A 21,947-nucleotide genomic window follows, 5' to 3' on the forward strand; every position below is an offset into this window, starting at 1 on the left:
AGAGGGAATTTACACATCATAATTGAAGGAAATTAATACATTATGCTTGCTATAGCCTTAGAAGAAAAAATCCCGAAGCTGCCATGAGATAGTGCAGGAACTCACAAGAGACGACGTCGAACAGCACACCAAAATACCCAAAAATATCGATGATAATAATAACAACCAGTATTCATTGGAATTAGCCAAGGGTATCAATAGTCTTTCCATCATTGAGTATATATCATCGAACTACCTCTGAAAGCATCACATAGGTAACATTCCGCCTATCCATCATCTTTTAGAGGATAAAGAAATCATTTAGGTCAGCCGTAGGTATATTTTGTGCATATTTCATTTCCAGTAGTCATTCACAAATGCTCATAGTAATAAGATATAAGAATTAGCAATCCAGTATTTGAGAAAGGAAATAGCAATCCAATTAGCCGATAACATCAATATTGCCTTGAGAGCTGCCACTGTGCTTGCTATTCATTGAGCCTTGGCTGAATTGTGGGCACGCCACTATTGCTCGGCAATAGGTGAGGTCGTTTAACCTGCTTGGGTGACTACGGGTGACTGCATTGGATCTCTGCTCACACGATCTACTGGTGATGTGACTCATTCTGCTAGTTGAACAATACGTGCCCTGCTCAACCAGTTGATCTGCTATGTGCCACAGGTGACTGGTTGGATCTTTGCTCATGCGATATGTGCTTCTCAAGCGATGAAAGTGGAATTAATATTTATTATAAAATTATATATATAAAGGTTATGTGTAACAAGCCTTTTTCTAATTTTTTGAAGCCACATCTCCACAAGTCATCATTGCATACTCCAAGCCTCAATTGATCAAAACTTATTGACAGAAGTTCCACATTTATTTATGAATTTGCAGATACTCGGCCCATCCCTTAAAAACATCTATGGTAAAAGAAGATACAAGATATTTTTAATTAAAGTTCATGAATAACAAGTTGCTTCCTTACATTCGCAGTTTGGCTCTGATACCTACAAATGTAATAACACTGCCATCATATTGGTTTGTTCCAATATGCAGATTTGAATGACTTATAAATATGAGAGGAGACATGTCTTTATGGCTAATCATCATTAGATAATATATTAACAATAATATATACATATATATATATATATATATATATATATATATATAAGAGTATTTGTCTAAATGATGATTTATCAATAATCATTAAAAAATTATTTCCAGGTCAATTCAATCTGACTGAAGCTACAACCTTAACAACTTGAAGCAAAATTCTAATTGTAAAAGTCTCTATGAGATACTCAGAGTTTGAGCTCTCAATAAAAGGATCGATTTTTCGATGCAGCTGAGTTTTTCCCTCGAGTAGGAGGGTTTTCCAGGATAACTAATTGTGTCATCTGTTCCTATGTTTTTTTGGTTTTATGTTTACTACATGTTCTGCTATTCTCGTTCAAAACATCAACATGGTATCAAAGCAGATCTGTGTAAAGATTCAAAAACCAGATTCATTCAAGTAGTGTTTAGGTGGCAGAAGTGTATAACATACCTGATCTCAATTATATCAGAGGTTGTGATGAGTGCTCAATGATCATCAACAAACACTTAGCATTCCATTCCCAACGACTCATGGAGATAACCATGCAGGGGACCTTTATAGTATTGGTATGGTGAAAGAAAACAAGTTGTTGATAGCAGGGAAAGATGTGGAGATCAAAATCTGAAAGGACATTTCAACAATAAGGAGATAAGTATTTTATGTTTGTACATTCAAATAATGGAATTAATATTAATTTATGTTATATCACTGGGAATAGTGAATCTTGTATGCTTTTAGCATTGATCTGTATATTTCTCTTCATTAAATGTTTCATTTTATATACTTATACTAATCTCTCTAAAATGCTTCCAGGAGGATCAAGAAGCAATGGGATCAATGAGAGATCACATGCAAAAACATGCAGGCTGTAGAAAAGAACATTGGGACGCTTCTTGCAGTCATGGGACTGAATTGATGTCATGCAACATCATTAAAGAGGAAGAACCTATACAGTTTGTCATTATGATTTGTTTCTTCGAAGAGGAAGAAATGACATTCAAAGGAAGACTATTCAGCTGCTAAAATCAAATTCAGAGGTAGCTTGAGTGGCAGAGGGAGAGTGTCAAATCCTTTTGTTGAGGATCAACAAGCTCATGTGACATTATGATTGTTGAAGCTCCTTGTTTGGTCAAATTTAGAATCAGCTCTTTTATTGTGACAATCTAAGCTTGAGCGCGTTGCCCCTATTGAGAGGGAGTCTCTATATTCAAATGATCTTTTTATGTGCTTTAATGAGTTTTTCTCTAAGATAAAGAAGTTTGAGTTGCAATCCCTTGTTAATGAGTTCTTCTCTGTGAAGGAGAAGTTCGAGGTGCAATCTCTTGTTAATGAGTTCTTCTCCGTGAGAGAAGTTTGAGGTGAAATCCCTTGCTAATGAGTTCTTCTCTATGAGAGAAGTTCGATGTAAAATCCCTTGTTAATGTGTTCTTCTCTGTGAGAGAAGTTCAAGGTGAAATCCCTTGCTAATGCATTCCTCTTTGCGAGAGAAGTTTGAGCTGAAAGCCTTTGTTCCACCCTCTAGGAGTAGCCATGGTGGAAGTCGTGTGAGACTCCATGACTTAGTTTCACGTTTTTTCTATTTCACCCTCTACGGGTAGCTATGGTGAATGCTGTTATGCTGAGATAACAATTTTATATTGAGAAAATCCATGATGAGATTTTTGTTGACATTATTTTTTTATTGCAGCTATGTACACTTGTCACAAGATGACATGCTGAAGATCTCTCTCTTGGTAAGGAGTGCTGAGTTTTGTAGTAGTGAGATAGATTTTGTTTCCTCTTATTATTGCCAATATTGCCTGTTCAAAAATAACTAGGCAGCGGTGTATATTCTGGTGATGATGTGGCATCGTGGATGCTCACTGAGCCTTGCCTGCATCCTGTGCTGGCATTTATTGTTTTTCAAGTGTCATTTGTGTTTATGTGATGCCAGTTCACTCCTCTCACCTGTTGGTCTTCTCATGTCTCTTCAATGCATTTACTACAATTGTTACTGTCATCTATTTGTGTGGTGTGTGCATCGATTCATCTTAGGGCATTTTTTATTCTTTCTTGCTAGCTGCTTAGTCTATCCTATATTGGGTGAATTGATTGTGTTTTGTCTAATTTTCGAAGCAGCAGAGAATAAACTTGTATTTATTCTTCCTATTCCATTCAACTTCGTTACATCTGTGTATGGTCTCTTGATATCCTGTAGCAACGCTTTGATGTGCTCTCGTGAAGTGTATCCGGTGTTGATAATCTTAAGCAAGGTAATATTATGTGTGAAATATTTGTAGCAGCCCTTGAATAATGATATATGGTGTGATAATTACCATCTGTGTGTTTTCCTGATGACTGTTTTGCTATACAAGTCCAGTGTATGGTTATTAGGTGTGATCATTGTGAAATGATTATGTTTTGGAAAAGACAAAGCTAGTATTCACTGTTGCTGTATATAGTGTTGTGCTGATTAAAGTGCAATTCTGTGATTAATCTTCACATCTGCTACAGACATTTTGTGAATGACCTGTGTGTGATCATTTGATGTGTTAATCATTTGTAAAAGTATCTGTAAGATACTTCAAGCAAACGTCTGATTGTAAAAGTATCTGTGAGATACTCAGAGTTTGAGCTCTCAATACAAGGATCTATTTTTTGGTGTGGCTGGGGATTTCCCTTGAGAAGGAGGGTTTTCCCAGGATGTTATCTGTTTGTATGTTTTTTTGGTTTTCCTTTTATTGCATGTTATACTATTCCGCTTTATAACATCAACACCATCCCAAAATTAAAATCCTTTTTTCCTGGTCCCAAAAACTTGTGCTGACGTCCCCAAGTGCTCATGTTACACTATTATTTAATGATTCCATTTATTAATAATTTAATCTTTAACATTTAATTTATTAAAATTCAAATTGATGGCTCTGCCGACCTAGCATTTAAATGTGAACATTACACAAGTAGCTCATTGTTAATCTCCTTATCAATCAAGGCTTCACCCTAAGTGCAATCCCTTACTTGTCCTCAATTTTGAGATAGATTTATGTAGGAAACCGCTCAAACATACTTCCAACACACAAACACCAAGATATGTTGGCTGCTTCCCTCCCAAACTAAATGATTACTCACTTTGGGCATTACCTAGGGAATGAAATCCTACCTTTGGTCTAGTTTTCAACAAGAACTCTGTTGAATAAGCCACTAATAGCTGAAACACAGAGTTTGCAGGTATTTATAATCACCAAAAATATATTATGGAATCAACCTCGTAGATCATCGCCCTTGAAATTGTTATTTGAGTTTTCTTGTACTTGTAAGAAATTTTTCACATTGAGTCACATTTAAAGCTACAATCTTGTTATTTCTTCAGATAAGAGTCTTGTTTCAAATCTCAGTCATGGTTATCCATGTCTCTTTTGTCATCTCTAGCCCAAGTCTTTGTGAAGTCAACAAAAATAATTTTCAAATGAATTTGCAAAGGATTGAGTCTGAAAAACGAAGACATTGCAAGTATTTGTCAAGAGATGAACATGCATTTCTCAATGAAGTGGAGCATGCAACAAGTTTGAATTTTTTGAAATCATTAGACGCAATAAATTAGCACATGCCCCATAAGTTACAGAGCAAACTTTCATAAAACATGCCAAGGAGTGTAATGGCACACACTACATAAGGGAAGGACAGGTTTCTGTTGAAGGCAAGTGCAGTCCTATGCATTGGCACACACCATATAGACAGGGAGTCATTTGTTGTGTTATGTTAAAAATTTGCAAGCAGATCTATATAAAGTTGAACATGTTTTCAAAAAGGTAAAGGCTCCAGTCAGCATACATAGGCCCACACCCCTGAACATTGATACAAAATCTACAAGCCTATTGGCAAGTGTGCAAATTGTAAGAATCAGAAACATTTTTCAATAAAACATAAAGTCTGCCATGGTATATGTCAGTGTGCGCCAAGGAGTATACTAGATTAAGTTACCTGGGGACAAGTACCTTAAAAAAATTGACCACACCCCCTGTAGGGAGTGTTTCAGGGGTGCAGGTATTGTAGGAAATATCCCCAACCCATACTCAAATTCATAAAAAATCAAAAACATTTCAACGGCCACATTGTTGGACAGGAAATACCAGGGAATGACAAGGGATAGCTATCCATACTCAAGACAATCCAAGCATTCCCTCATTGTCTTGAAGACACTTATAAACCAATCAACATAAATGCAATTCAAAACAAATAACCAAAAACAAGGATGGGGGGCCACAAGTACCCCCACACCCCTTTATACCAAATTTAAAGCTAAAAAAATTGACACTAAACCAAATACTAAAAAGAAACGCTTCTACCATTTTCCATATTGTGCATAAGAAAACACAAAGGAGGATAGTTGTAAGAAAAGAAATGAATGGCAATGAGAATGAGAATAAGACAAAAGAGCATCAAACTTCCGTTATCCATATTGTGAACAAGACAATGCAAGAGAACAGTTGTGAAAAAAAAAAATGTCAGTGAAAAGAAGGCAAAAGAATTCCACCACCTCTGGACTCCCATGAGGGGTGTTCTCTTTGACCCCACTAGGGATGAACCCTATGAGAGGCCCTGCCCCTCAACTCCACTTACAACTAATAATCAATCGAGAGGAAATAGGCTCGCTTCTCAATAATTGTAAAGGTTAGTGGTTGTGTGTGCTATTTTGCAACTTCAAGATCAACAAAGTCATGAGTATGGTCAAATTCAAACCACGCATTGGGTATTGATCTTAAAGATGTTAGACAAATTGATGAGGAGACACAAGAGGGACCCATTGGGTTCCATTGGATAAGACGGTCCCTCGTAGTGCCAGTCACTTAGTCTTGGAATTGGACAACAAAATGTTAGCAAATGCTAATTTAAGGCAACGACATATTGTTTACCGCATAGGTTAATTAAGAAATGCACACAGATAATGAACACAAACAGAAAAACTCTTTAGATTATTCACATATGCCAGAACATTACATTATGCTTCATAAGATGCTTTACAATGATCCCAAACGGGGTATAAATACTTTCCGCCGAACCTTCCCGAAGGAGTCCGTCGGCTACAAAACATTATGCTTGCTACAAACTATTTACCCATCGGCTACAAAATCTTTACCGACAATGTCGGCTACAAAATACAAGAACACCGACGACAATCAAGTCGACTGACACAGTTTCTACCGACGACATCATCCCCCCCAAATGAAAAAGTCGTCTCTAGACGACAATTACAAAATATCTAAGACAAATTAACAAACAAAATACATTAACGAACTGATTACAACAAGATAAATCTGCTTCTGACACATCACTTTCACCTTCGTCCCGTGCCTATAGCCTCTGCTAACACAATACTGCCTCCTTAATCAAGCTGACCTTGATAGCCACCTGTGCTGCTTTCTCTGTTTTCAAGTGTCGCTGCACTGCCTCCAACTGGATGATCAGCTCCTCCCGAGCTCTCTATGCATCCACCAAGACAGCCTCTTGGCCAACACCTACTCCCAGTGCCTCTGGTACACAGACACTCCATGCCTGAAGCAACTTCAAGTCTTCTCAACTAGTCACACTTCCCACGACTAATATCCACAACGACTGGGGGTCCAGGGGGCAACACCCCCGGCGGGGTCCTGGGGCATGCGCTCTTAGCACTCCGAAACCCACAGAAAAGTCCATGGAACACACCATTTCTGTCGTTTTCTGCCGCTTCTCCACTCGTTCTAGCAACCACTGATGTTTCCCCTTTCCTTTGGCATCATTAGTTACTCATTCCGAACTGCTTCAATCTGTCGACCTTTTTTTTTTTTTTCTTTTAATAGCTCCTCTGCAATCTACCACAAATTCCTTCAGATGAATACGCACCGCAGAAGAAGAAGACTTCAATATCCTGCATGGGAAAGCGTCCATGGAAGAAAAGTTTCAAAACACTGGAGCCGTGGACCCTAACGGAGGCGGCATCCACCCAATCGTAGCTAGCATTTGCATACAACCCGCGGAAAAGGAGTCTCAACGCAAGAAGGGGAAACCGGGACATCCCCGGACGGCTGGGAGAAAGTCTCCACGGAAAGACTTACTCTCCCTATGATTGCTGCATGAAACCCAATCTGAGTGGCAGCAGAAGTAGAAGATCTTCTCGTTGCTACTCCTTTAACAAGCTCCGGCCCCGAAAGGTACTCTGCCTATAAATTTTACTCACTCCGCATATCAATCGTTTGTTTATTGATCTCCAATCAAAGGTTTAAACGCGGGAAAGAACTCTGCGAAAGACCAAGGCACCACGCGAGGAAGGGAACAAGCCGCGGAAAAGAATTAGAACTACGCGGAGAAGACAGAGTCCGCGGGAGAGAAAAAAAGATCCGCGAAAAAGACACACAGGAGGGAAAGGTCTCCGCAGGAGCCCGTGGGGACATCCACTGACGGAGCCCGCAGGAAGGGTCCACGGACACCCTGCGGGGAAATGCCCGCGGGACATCCTTCCCGCAAAGTGCAATCCGCGGGATGAGCCCGCGGATACTTTCTTCTCTTTTTTTTTCTCTTTTTTCTGTTAACAATTAAAAAATTGCAGCACCTTAATTTTGCCTCGAGGCGTTGCCGTTCTGCAATGACAACAAGGGAATCATCTGATCATTCTGCAACAGTGATGGCGACGGCATCTTCTTGGCACAGTAGGATCCGTTGACTGCGTGAGGTAAATCTTGCCCGTCCAACGTTCCCAACTTTATCACTTGATTGTCACCGACCTCCCTGATCTGATATGGTCCAACCCATCTTGCCTTAAACCTTTCCAATTTGATTTCATTCCAACCGTCGTACTTGAGTACCAACTGCCCTGGCTGAAACCTATTGAGTTTGTCATGCCACGCCTTATATCTGTTCTATGTCACCTCCGTCGCCCACTGTGCTTGCAGTCGTCGCACATCTAGCTTATTTCCTTGCTATCGGCACCCTTCAAGTAATTTTATGGTGCGATGCATTCTTTTCTTCCTGTGCGGTCAGAAGCAGATTTATCTTGTTGTAATCAGTCCGTTAATGTATTTTGTTTGTTAATTTGTCTCGGAGATTTTGTAATTGTCGTCTAGAGACGACTTTTTCTTTTGGGGGGGACGATGTTGTCGGTAGAAACTATGTCAGCCGACTTGATTGTTGTCGGTGGTTTTGTATTATGTAGCCGACGTTGTCGGTAAAGATTTTGTAGCCGACATAATGTTTTGTAGCCGACAGACTCCTTCGGGAAGGTTCGGCGGAAAGTATTTATACCCCGTCTAGGATCATTGTAAAGCATCTTATGAAGCGTAATGTAATGTTCTGGCATATGCGAATAATCTAAAGAGTTCTGCTGTTCGTGTTCATTATCTGTTTGCATTTCTTAATTAACCTATGCGGTAAACACATATTGCATGTGCTTTTGTCATTTTGTAGTCGAAGACTTGCAGCCTTTGTGCATTTTGCTGTAAATGCTATACAATATATATGCAAATTGGAATTGGCCAAGGTTGGTCAACTCTCAAACAAAATTTCAATTCAACTACAACGTTACATATTAAGGTTCTATAATGCATCTGATGGATGCCTTATCAATATCATCATATGAATATTTGAAAGTACCTATCTTTTGAATTTTCTTACTTTTAAAATAGCCACCCCCTGCTGCCCCTAAAAAATGGATACTTATCATTTGCACTTAAGTTTTCAATATTAATTTGTATGCCTAGTGTTCAAAGAGTCTTCGGCTTATTATGTTCAATTGTCTTGTGAGTTAAGTAAAATCTAGTAATAAATCTTGCAGTTTTTGTAGAGGAAGTTTTGTATTTTTTATGCGACTCTTTGTATTTGATGCAGAGCTATTTGTGTCTTTAATTTAGCCAATCATATTCTATTTGTGATTTTCAGTCTCTGCATTTAGCTGAAAAGTACAAATGTTAATTACTTGTTTACATACTTTTCTACAGTAGATAGAAAACATAAAAGCTCTTGCCTAGTGCAGAAGTCTTAAATAAAAAGGTACACCACCCTGAAACAATAATAAAAGGTTTTCATTTTACGTTTGTTTGTATTGCAACTTACATCCTGGCTAATTCTGGGATTTTACAAATTTCAAAGAAAAGAAACATATCGTTTCCTCAAGTCTTTTCAAAAAGAAAATTCCCATCACAACTCGAAGAAAGGTTTTACCTTACACACTGCTCTGATTTATGTTGCACTGAAAAGGGCAAATTAAAATGCGAACAATTTTATTTTTTACATTTTGTGCAGAATTAATTATTCAGCAGTATTCAAAGCTATTTGCATAGAGTGCAGAGGTCAGCAGAAGTGAACCCAAGAATGTCAAGGCAAGATTAAAGTAATGAGAAGAACATTAGCAGAATAACCTCCATATAAATTTAGTAGAAATTTTGTTTCATTCCTAAAAATGTTGTCTGAGCTTGCAAACAGATTAATCTCTCCTAGAATCTAAGCATTATTGGTGACCTCACCAATTGAATAAGGTAAATCCTCTTGGCAGAAAGCAGATTAGATATACCGTATTTTAGACCATTGGAATTTCACTGTTTACAGTGATAAAAAGAGTCAGCCCGCAATGGGGTATAACCTGCAATGGCAAGCTATGTGTATCCCCTGTTCGAGAAATCCACCAGCTGAGCCTGAGCTGGGTTTGAAACCCGAGCCTCACCAGCTCAAAATTAACAATAATTAAAAATAACTAAAGATAAAATAAAGGAGAAAGAAAAAAATCACCATGTTATACTAAAAATATCTCTCTTCCAGCTATGTATTATGTCTACATTGCAGTGAATCAACAAAAATGTTCACTGGATATCTGAATAATGGCAATAAAAGATTAAAGATAAAGTAGTTTCTCTGTTGCTATGATCCATTATGAACAAGGGAAAACGTTTTTAGTTCCTACTTGATCCAGGGCTTCTACTTAGCCACATATAAATCTCTGTCCAGATTATACAATCAAACAGCACTTAAAGGAACCTAAAAGCGTACAGGAAAAGATTTGTAGACCTAAACACCAAAGCCTATCATGCACAAATGATATTGCTATTTTCGAATCGGTAGCGCAAATCTTGTTAAAAAATATGTTGCATACCCAATTAAAAAACAGAGAAGCTACTAGAGCCCACGTAATTAAAATTGCAAACATTTAGAATCGATATCTGGAAGTTACCTCCATTGCTGGAATAACTAGCATAACATTGAAATGAATTGCTTTTTCCTTGAATTGTTCGTGCTTGCCATGTAGCTAGAGGCTGTTTTTCCTTTGTTGTTGATACTCGAGTTGGGCATGCATTAAATTTTAGGGTAACATGCCTAAGCCGCGGTGTGCTGATTGGTGAATGTGGACATGTTATAGAAGATACAAAGACATTGGACTGAAGGAAATGGGTTGTTGCCATTACCGTTGTGTTTTATTTCCGTTGAAGAAAAAGCAGACGACAACGAACCAGTAGGGAAGAAATAAATCTATGATTCTCTTTTGTGTTCTTGTTTATCTCTTGCGTCTCTTTCAAAACCGCTGACGGTCTTGCTCGCCGTCAATGCAACGGAGTAACCATGTGACCACAAAACAGTTCATGGTGAACCCTATGGACTGCTTTTTTAAGATTTTAAAAAGTGACTTGGGTGGGAGGTAATTTCGCTCGTAGAGTTTCGAACCTTAAATTAATCAGCCGTATAATTATCAGATTGTGAAAAATATAATTAAATTTAAAAGAAAAAAATTGCAATTGTTCTTCATCATCGACCTTCATTTATCTGTTTGTGTCATTTTGTGGTGACTAAATAGCAAACAGCTTGTATAAATTGGCTTATATCCCATTTCTAATATGGGAAAAATAAAATTGAATTGTTTATAAAAATAAAAAATTATTTTTTTGAACTGTTACCAAAATTTCACACATGCTGAATTTTTATTTAAAGTGACGTCACAGAAAACATTGCAAAAGAAAGTATTCATTTTCTATTCATTTTTATCATTTTGCAATCATTTATGAAACCATGTGCAAAAGAGATGCAATGTTCACTGTATAGATCATCACCGATATGTACATTTTTTTCATTTTTTACAACATGAAATGAATTAATGTGCTGAATGGACAAAATCTCACACAAGCCGTGAGGATAACTGATTAATTTTCTTTCATCAAGAAACACGCTAACAGATAAATATATACATGAAAGAAATAAGAATAGAGATAACCAGTCATTCCCTGTTGCTTTGACTGGTTATGGTTTCATTTCCTGTCGCACTTGTCCAGCTCTGAGCTCCATGGTCCCCAGCAGCTGCAAAAAACATAAGGCAACTGATGTTAGATTCCGAGGGATCTAAGCAATGACTACATATCTCTACGACTGCATATTCTACCTGTCAATGCATCCCGTCATGAAAGAAAACAAGCAGTGATGTTGGCATTTAATGCTGAAAGAAATAAAACTATTCGTGAGTGTCACGAGCCCGTGCTCGAACCTCATAAGATATGCTACGAGATAGAGAAGATGAACAGACTAACAAATCTGTATTATGAAGTTATTTATGAACATGTGCAACAAGCAAATAGGGATACCGAGGAATGTTGTTTGCATCTTTTAAACATACATATCAAAGGACAAAGCAGTGATATAATAGCAAGAATGATTGTTTTATATACAGAAATGGACACTGAGAGCATATACAGTTATTATCCATATCAAAACAAAATGTTTGGCATTTAAAAGGGTAATAAAAGCTAAGCAAACAAATGATGCCATGTCTTCAACATAAAATACAGGGGGGGGGCATGCCGAGAGATTGCTTTTATATGCCAAACATGACTAGGAGAAATGCATATGATCTTATCACATCATTACTGATTCTACAAGTTAACTCTGAGAATGACATCATGCAATGTCTCTGTTCCTACACATCCTTTATATTGGTGACATCGTGCTTCTAACTCTGGAGGTATCTTGGTTGTCAAAGGCAAGATTCAATGTTTGCTATTGGAAAATGGCCTCGCAGTAAAAATAAATATGTTATAAAAATATGTATCAATCAGCACAACCTTTATAAAAATGATAAATGCTGAAACATACACCTACAGTAGTATGTGTGGAGCACACACAATACAGATTCCAGTACTACCAATGGCGGCAACAGCAGTAAAGGAAGCCAAATCACAGCAAGGGTTTCATACCAAAGCCACATATCTACGGCTGATGGCTCTATGAGAATGTTTTAACCAGCAAAATGTTACAACAGCAAGCAATACAAAGAACCAGTCGCTATAAAAACCAATAAAACCCTGCAAAGAGGCTCAGCAAATGAAACAATATATTTTGCAACTGCATCTCCACATGGTGGTTGTTTCTCTTTTTTTTTTTTTTAGGGAACGAACTAGAAAGAAAATATATTCTAAAGAAAGAAGTGAAAAGGTGCAGTTCTAAAGAAGTTAATACAAAATTAGATGTCTAAATGCCTTTGCAAAAGCAAAGAAACCCCATTCGGGTTCTCAAAATGCAACCTACAGATGTATAACATGGAAAACATTCTCCCAAGCAGTGGACAAACCTTCAATGCATCAGGTTTTCACGTTGAGAAGAGAAGAAATCTCAAATACAAGTTATAGGAATCTTAGTGATAGTAATAGGTGATAATTTATCTATCTTTCATGGATTCGACGAAGTTAAGTTCTTACCTCCACATGCAAATGAAAGCTTTAACGGAGGCCATGTCGCCAATAGAAGAAAATCTGCTGCCAAAGAAAAATCTATGGTGTCCCCAAGCTCATAAAAATGTAGTCTATACTTGGCCATAGAAGTAAAAAAGAAGAAAGCGACTGCAGCCAAAAGGGAGTGATGTCTACAACAGCGGTCGGCCATACAGAATTGGTTACCAACAACAGTAACTCATCCAAGGCACAGATGTGAATGCCGAACCTACAAACTTTATCAAGAAACCCTTGTTTCTCCCTCATTCTTCATCTTCGGCTTCAAATGCAAAATGATAAAATGAAGGAATGATTAGGGTATTCTATCCATTCTGCCCCAAATTCCTTTCAATTAAGTTTTGAAGTCCGCAGGTATTCGATGGGATCTCATTTCCCTTGAGAAATGTTTATGTTTATATTTGTTATGGGAGGAGTTTTTTTTTGCCTTGTTTTAATTTCTCAATGGTCACAAGTTGTCGCCCAAGTCTTTCTTCCCCTAAATCGACATTATATTATATTTCTTTTTTGCAAAGTTTTTGTTTTGTTTAATTCTTTTAGAAGGTTAAATATGCATTTCCTTCATTGGTTTCTTTTATAATATAATTTATTCTTTTTTGCTATTTTCATAAATATTAGCTATTTTATTGAAATATTAAGTAATTGATTCTTATTACTTAATGTTTTATATTAAAAAATAACTAATACTTATTAAAATAAGAAAGGATAAACCATATTATAAAAGTTATTAAATGATAGATATTAGATGCTTTATATTGTACTTTTAAGATATAAATCATTTAATGAATATCATTTAATAAGTATCATAATAGGAAATAAATGTTTATTTTCCTTTTAAAAGGGTTGAGAGACAAATAATTTGCAGATCATTATGATTAAGTGTTCAATCATGTATGATAAGACTTGAGGGGAGGAAATTATTGTTTTTGGAGTCTGGCAAGAGTTTTGGGCTACATTTATGAGGGGTAGTTGGTGATTTTATCAGACCATGCCCTTTGGGCTATTTTGTACACATTTTTGAAGTCTTGTCAAGGACTCAAGTTGGCCTTTGGAGTTGAATCCAACCCAGCATTTATGACTTTCTAAATGCAGTTGGGTATTTTGGTGCATAAGTATGAGTTGAAGGCTCATTTGTAGGGGTTCTGATTTGTGTGGATGGAAGTTTTGTGGCTATTCTCTAAGTCTTGGACTTCATTCTACAGAGTCTGTAATTCATTTCTAGAGATATAAAACAGGTTGCAGCAGTGTGATTATGCTTGGTGAAGTTATCAGTGAGCCCTTTTCCTTTCTACAATTTCTATGTGCATTTTAAATGATTGGATAGGTTAACTTGTGAATGTTTCATTATTCCTTGTTTTCTGTCTCATTTTAGCACCTTTGTGTAGAACAGTAAGTTTGTTTGCAAGTTATAACATGTGTTTTTAGGTGAAATTGGTCAAAGGGAGGCATTAGTTTATCTTTCTCTTTGTGGTTTCAGTGGAAAACCCTATTATAAATCATTTGTGCAAGCCTTTACAGGAAGTTGTGCTTCATCTGTGTTTCATAAAGCTATATTATCCTCTCTATTACATGTGGGTTACATTTCCATATCCCTCTTTGGTGTATCACTTTCTTAGTTTAGACTTAAGGTTTAGGTTTTGGTTTTCAGTAACTTCTCCCCCCCTTTTCCCTCAAGTTTTTTTTAAGTTTTAAGAGGTTATCACTGAGAGATTCAATAGGAGCCGGCCTAGAATCCGGAGGTTTCATCTCACTGTCCAGTCTCATATAGTGAAGTGAATCCCATGTTAAGTAAGGGTTACTGAACATTTTCCAGTTCAGTAAAGGGTGCAAATCCTAAAACTTAACAGTTTTGGCACGCCCGGTGGGACTCCCTCATACATTTTGCAATTGTGTTGGTATAGCTGAAGACTATCTCTTTCAACCAGCCAGCAGGAAATGATGAATTTATGAGAAAGATACAAACATGAAGTTCTAGTTCTTTTGAATATCTGCAGCTAAAAACTCCAAAAAGGCGTGGAAGGAGTCTTGCTAGAACGAAGCCAGCATCAAGAAGGAAACTTTCAGCCTCTGGTCTTCGTGTATACTGCAGAACACGTCAATGGAAAGTTAGGCATTCAGCAAGTCCATCAGTTAGTGCTAAATCATTTGACATACCTATTGACTCTGCTAAAAATTCAGCAAACACTAGTTTTATACCAGCTAGTACAACAAATACAAGCTTTCAATAGAGTGTTCCTGCTCAACAACAACCTGTACAGCGACAACCAGTGTAGCAGCCTGTACAGCAACCTCCACCAATGGTGAGGCAATTTGCTTTTGTGCCTTTTAATCAAGGGAATCCCTTGAATTTCACCCAACATCATGACATACCACTTGTAGCATTGAAGAGTCTCCCAGATTTTACTGGAGAAAACCAAACTACAGCTTATGAGCACATAAGGGATGTTGCTACTTTGTGCAACGTACATCATGTTACAGAGGAGGATGTGGCTACTAAGTTGTTGGCAGCATCTTTAAAAGGGAAAGCACTACAATGGTTCAGAAGTCTAACTGTTGGCTCCATAGGCTCATGGGATGCTTTGGGTGACGCTTTGATAAAGCATTTTGAGGACAAATCCGACTTCTTGTCGCTGGTAGAGCAGCTCACAACTATAAAGTGGGCACTACAAGAGCAAATGATGGATTTCAACAACCGGTTTCAAAGAACCTAAACTAGAATACCCATTACGGTAAGACCTTCGGTTGATCACGCTTTTCTTTATTATTTAAGAAGCTTAAATAGCGATATATCAGTAATGATTCAATCTATGGGAGGTGTTTCGCTGCCTCAAGCTTATGATATCGCCATTAGAGCTGAAAACAGTCTTATCCAGGCTGGTAAAATAGCCCCTAGGCCTCCAATGCCCATTTTTTTGGACATTCACCCAAATATACCATTGACAATTCCGCCATTTAGCCAGTTACCTGTTGTTCCCAGCCAATAAAATAGCATGGCAGGCCCTTCAGGTATTGCAGGCCCTTCACAAGAGCTGCAACAGATAAAAAATAGTTAGCTCAAGATCGAAAACATGATGCAAACTTGTAGTAATAAGCTGGTTAATCTTAAAAAACAATAGTTCCAGCCTAGGCCACCTTACCAACAGTTGAATCCAGTCGCAAACCCGCCTTACCAGCAATAAAATCAAAGTCAGGCCCAAGGAAATAGACAATCGTTTCAAGGTAATGCAATGGGTTATAGGCAAAGTATCAATCAAAGGCCTTTCTGACCTTATAACCCGGCCCCTCTTAATGTTGCAAATCCAATAAGAGACATAGTCCCCATGCAAAATAACCTTGCAGCGGATTTTGAATGGTGTTACCCCTATAGTGAACAGCATAATTAGGCCACATGCACAAATGGAGTTATAAATCAGGCATTAATGGTACAAAATACGGTGGCAGGACAGCAAAATGCCACTTATGATGCACCTGAACAGCAGCATGATGCACCTACTCCTGAAATCGGTTTCCTTAATTGGCAAAAAGATGAGTTTTGTGCAGTCAATAATGACTCACCAATATCAGCAAATACCCAAGCTAAGAAAAGAGCCCTTGAAACAGAGCAAACAACAAATAAGGGTAAACTACCTGATACTGTTGAGCCATCATCAAGTGCCACAAATGCAGTGGGAGACACTTACGTTCCTGTCACCAAGGAAACTGTTCACAGGCCAACGGAGCATGGTGTTGTTAAAGCACATCAGAAATCACACTTTGCTATGCCATTTAATATTGTGGAGAACATGAAGAAGATGAACGTGTCCATGTCAATGTGGGAGACTTTGGCCATCCCTGGTCAAGCAGATATCTTGCAAAAGGCTCTCTTAGATGAAGCAAATCCCGCAAGGGTGATGGATGAACTAGCAAGAGTGGTGTTAACCAGCGCTGACGAAAAGGAGGAGGAAAGCGATAAAATTGCCAAGGAGCCAAATAAGGTAATAAAATCGCCTCCTTTCTATCTTTTCTTGATCATTGGCGATAAACTAGTCCATAACTATATAGTAGATAGTGGAGCTACAAGCTCAGTCATGCCAAAAAAGATAGCTGACTAGTTGGGACTAAAATACCAACCCATTGAAAAGGGTGTTGTGCAGCTTGATGGGAAATCCGTGGGTACTATAGGCGTGATTAGAGACACAAGTGTCACCCTTCATGCCTGTCCTAATTTTTTCATTCAGCAGGATATCTATGTTATAGATTTACCTCCATACTTTGCTATTTGTTTGTCTAGAGATTTCACAGCAAAGATTGGTGGTTACCTGTCATTCGACTGGTCTCACATGCTTTTTAGGACTAGATATGGCACAAAAGTGACGATTAAATCTGAGTTACTTGCAAAAAACCACATAGAGCCTTATGTTCCTAGTGCTATCAATGCGAACCTGCTTGCATTTGACCAAGCAGAGTGTCATACAGCTGCTGAAAGTCGAACCCAGCTAGATGATGTCCCAGATATTATTCTTGACGAATGGGCATCAAGTTAGACCTATGAAAACCAGTTTTACCATATGGCAAATGTTGACTTAGGGACCTATATTATACATGAACTAAGTGAAGTTGTTCCCAATCTGGTCAAACCCGCCAATTAGTTGGGAGAATCCCAAGATCAGCTATGGAGCATGCTTTTCAATGGTTCAAGAGGTAAACAAGGTGCTGGTGGAGGCGTCGTGCTGGTTTCACTCGATAATGATAGGTACTATGTCGCTTTTAGATTCAATTTTTCTTGTACCAATAATACAACAGAGTACGAAGGGTTAATTCAGGGATTAGAATGGGCAAGAAAATGCGGTATTAAGTGCTTGAGAGTGTATGGTGATAGTGAACTAGTAGTAAATCAAATCAGATGTCTGAATGCTGCAAAAAATGACATTTTAAAATCTTATAGACATCGTGTTTGGGATTTACTTGAAAATTTTGATGCATTTAATATACTGGTTGTGCCTAGAAAAGAAAACCAGCACGTTGACAGACTGGTAGCTGTAGGAGCTCAGTATGATATTGTTAAAAGTGTTTCAGCGCATACTGATCAGCAGCATATTAGAGTTATTACCAGGCCTTCCATTCCTAATAATGATGTTAGTTGGCAAGTTTTTACCAGCAATGAACAAATTCTGCAATTTTTGCTAGAAGAAGACATTTTTGCCAGTTCTAACCAGCAGAGATATAAAGGTCAGTATGGCGATCAGGTGATACAACTAAAAAACAACAAGTTGCCAAGGGGTTTAGTAACGCTGGAAAGCATTTTTAATTCAGATGATCAGCTGAAACCTAGAAAAGCCAACTTGCTGGTCAAAGAGAACCAGTATGCAGATCTGGAAATTGCACCGGGTAAATGCCTAAAATTTAGCAAAGTGAATTCAGCTGAAGAAAAGGAGGCTTTTCTTCATTTGTTCCAAGAATTTTGCAATGTCTTTGCTTGGCAATACAATGACTTAAAGGGATTCGATCTAGGACTTGCACAGCATACAATAGAGTTGGAACTAGCAGCTAAACTAGTTCAACAAAAGCAAAGGCGGATCAATCCTAAGCTGGAACCTTTGATGCAAAAGGAAGTGTTTAGGTTGATTGAAAGTAAGATAATTTTCCCTATCAAACACACGAGCTGGATTGCTAACTTTGTTCCGGTAAGGAAGAAAAATGGGGAGTTACGGATGTGCATGGATTTTAGAGACTTGAATAGAGTCTCGCTGAAGGATAGACACCCACTTCCATCCATGGAACATATATTATAGTGTGTATCAGTGGCTGAAAGGTTTTCTTTGCTGGATGGATACTTGGGTTATAATCAAATCCTGATGTAGGAGGAAGATCAATTTAAGACAGCGTTTACAACAAAATGGAGAACAATGGCGTACAAAAGAATGCCATTCGGATTGTCTAATGCTGGAGCAACCTTTCAGAAAGCCATGGAAATGGCATTTAATAATCTAATGTATATAATTGTCTTAGTTTATCTAGACGATGTCACTATTTATTCAAAAACAATAGCAAATCATATTGATCACCTGAGACAGATTTTTGAGCGCTGCAGAAAGTTTGGCATCTTATTAAATCCCAAAAAGAGTATTTTTTCTGTGCATGAGGGTAAATTACTTGGATACATTGTATCTAAGTCAGGCATCACAGTAGACCCTGAATGAGTTGCAACAATTCTGGAGCTGCCTCTACCACAACACAAAAAAGGCCTTCAAAGTTTCATTGGCCGCATTAATTTTGTACGGAGATTTTTGCCTAACATCGCAACTCTTCTCAAGCCATTAACGGCCATGCTTAAAAAGAATGCAGTTTTTGCATGGACAAAGCAAGCCAAAGAGAATTTTCAGGCCATTAAAGATGCATTGGCAGCAACACCCGTTCTAATCAATCCTGATTTTGGTAAGGATTTCATTCTTTATGCATATGGTGGTCATGATGTGATTTTAGCTATGTTAGTATAGAAAAATGCAGAGGGATTGGAATAGCCAATCGTATTCTTCAACAAAGGACTAGAAGAATATGAGCAAAGGTACAATTTTGTTAAAAAACATGTACTTGCTATCGTGAAAAGCTTTAAAAAATTCAGGTACTTATTGACACATAACAAGGTCATTTCGCGTGTCACGCATCCAAGTGTCAAAGAGTTCCTCTTGAGTAAAGACTTGAATGAGAAGCCCGCTGGTTGGATCACCCGCATCATGGAGTATGACATAGAGATCCAGATAACCAAGTTGGTTCGAGGAAAGGGATTGTGTGAACAAATTGTTGATAAAGATATTTCGGAGCTTGAGGAGCAAGAAAATGCTATTTTGTTGATTGGTGCTACTGGAAACAATGATGGAACAACAAGCTGGTTACAGGATATGATCCATTTTTTGAAAACCAGTCAATGTCCAGCCACCTTAGATCAAGAAAAGCTAAGGTATTATCGCTTGCAATCAGCCCCTTTTGTGTTAATTAACGACATTTTATACTAGAAAGATTTCAATGGAGTCCTTCTTAGATGCGTAGATTCAAATCAGACTGCTCAAGTGTTGCATGAATTTCATGATGGACATTTAGGAGGGCATTTTTCTCCTAGAACAACAACCTATAAGATTCTCTGAGCTGGCTATTATCGGCCTGATTTATTTAAAGATTGTCATGCACATGTCAGAAAATGCGCTAAATGCACCATGTTTGCAGGAAAAGAGAGGCTGCCAACTTTGCCCTTGCAGCCAATTAAGACCGAACAACCCTTTTAGAAGTGGGGCATTGATTTTATAGGGGCCATTAACCCCCCATCAAGTGCGGGTCACAAGTGGATCATAACAGCTACTGATTATTTCACATGCTGGACTGAAGCAGCAGCGTTAAAGGACACAAATGAAACAACAGTCCTAAGCTTTTATGATGACATTGTGAACAGATTTGGAGTACCAGATTCCATTATCTCTGATAATGCACTTGCTTTTATTGAAATGGAAGTCACTAATTGGGCTTTTAATCATGGAATATATCTCAGTACGAGCTCAAATTATTACCCACAAGGTAATGGATTAGCAAAATCTTCCAACAAGAACTTAATAAGAATCATCAAACGCAATTTGCATGAGAATCAAAGAGATTGGCATTCAAAATTGAAGGCTGCCTTATGGGTTGATAGGATCACCCCAAAACAAGTCATTGGAAACTAGCCTTATAGGCTTGTATATGGGAAAGAGGCTAGATTGTCAATTGAGACAGAATTACCAGCGCTTGATCTTGCTACACAGTTGGTTTTATTTGAGGAGGGTGACCCTATGTTGGTATAGTGTGCCCAGTTGATGGAGTTGGAAGAAACTAGAAAAAAGGCCATGGAAACCATGGAGTACTAGCAAATGCAAATAAAGAGGAGCTTCAATAAAAGAGCTCGAGCTCGAGAATTCCATGTTGGCAACATGGTACTGAAGTGGGATGTTCTCAAGAGTAGACCCGACCAGCACAATAAATTCGATCACATGTGGGTTGGGCCATTTCAAATTGTTGAGTGTAAACAACACAATGCTTACCAGCTGGCCACCATGGAAGGAGACGTCCTACCAATCCCTGTGAACAGGATCCACCTCAAACCATGTTTTGAGGTATGATCTTCAGTCCTGCCTTGTACATAATAAGTTAGTTTCCCTTGTTTTCAATAAGTGCGTCTGCATTTTAGTTTAGTTTAGTTTCAGTTCTAGGTTAGTTTCCTGTTTTGTTTGTAGTTTAGTTCGGTTGAGTTGCTGGTTTATGTTGAGGAGCTGTCATATTTCATTCATGCATGTGTAAATATGTGTACTCAAATGCACACACATATCCAACATACACATACATACGCAGACATATATCGCTGCAAATAAATGTCTGGCTGCTAGCCATACATATCTGCATACCCATGCATACGCTACATACATGCATCCATTCAAGCCCACACGTCCACCCATACATCAACCAAATGGTCGACTATGACAGTTTTAACTCCTAAAGTTGATACTTGAGTTTTGACCCTGCATACCCATCAATCCAATAAGAGTTTTTGGTCTTACTGAACTCACGTCATGCATTCAAAACTGAACCAGCAACTTTAGAAGTCGCTTTTTGTTAGGTCTAGGTGCTAGGAATGCATAATCAGACTTGGTGCCCAAGGAATAAGAACAACTAAAAGCAAATTGGTCAAATGTCAAGCAGGCAAACATACAACAGAAGTCGCCAAAAATGTTACCAAAATTTCACACATGCTGAATTTTTACTTCAAGTGACGTCACAGAAAACATTGCAAAAGAAAGTATTCATTTTCTATTCATTTTTATCATTTTGCAATCATTTATGAAACCATGCGCAAAAGAGATGCAATGTTCACTATATAGATCATCACTGATATGTACATTTTTTCATTTTTTACAACATGAAATGAATTAATGTTCTGAATGGACAAAATCTCACACAAGTCGTGAGGATAACTAATTAATTTTCTTTCATCAAGAAACACACTAACAAATAAATTGATATATTTCTGGATTCGATTGTGTAAAGATTTTTTACCATCAATGTTTCGAATCACACCAAGTGATCCATCATCAGGATGAAGAGAGCAAGAGATGTCAAACAAAATGGGTTGCAGAAGTTGACAGACTCAAAGATATAG

The 21,947-nt window shown here is 38.0% G+C and overlaps 1 protein-coding gene across 1 annotated transcript in view; it reads right to left on the minus strand.

Annotated features, from left to right (window-relative positions):
- LOC149540096 (uncharacterized) overlaps positions 1 to 10,570 on the minus strand; it is a 96,115-nt gene extending 85,545 nt beyond the window's left edge. The window contains exon 1 of the mRNA XM_089801293.1: positions 10,255 to 10,570. Within this exon, the coding sequence (XP_089657419.1) occupies positions 10,255 to 10,483 (229 nt within the window). The 5' untranslated portion in view covers positions 10,484 to 10,570. The remainder of the gene's footprint in view (positions 1 to 10,254) is intronic.
- Positions 10,571 to 21,947: the final 11,377 nt, after the last annotated feature.

This window comes from Cupressus sempervirens, chromosome 9, assembly GCF_028749045.1.
Source record: "Cupressus sempervirens isolate cs-2001-9-10 chromosome 9, ASM2874904v1, whole genome shotgun sequence".
NCBI lineage: Eukaryota > Viridiplantae > Streptophyta > Pinopsida > Cupressales > Cupressaceae > Cupressus > Cupressus sempervirens.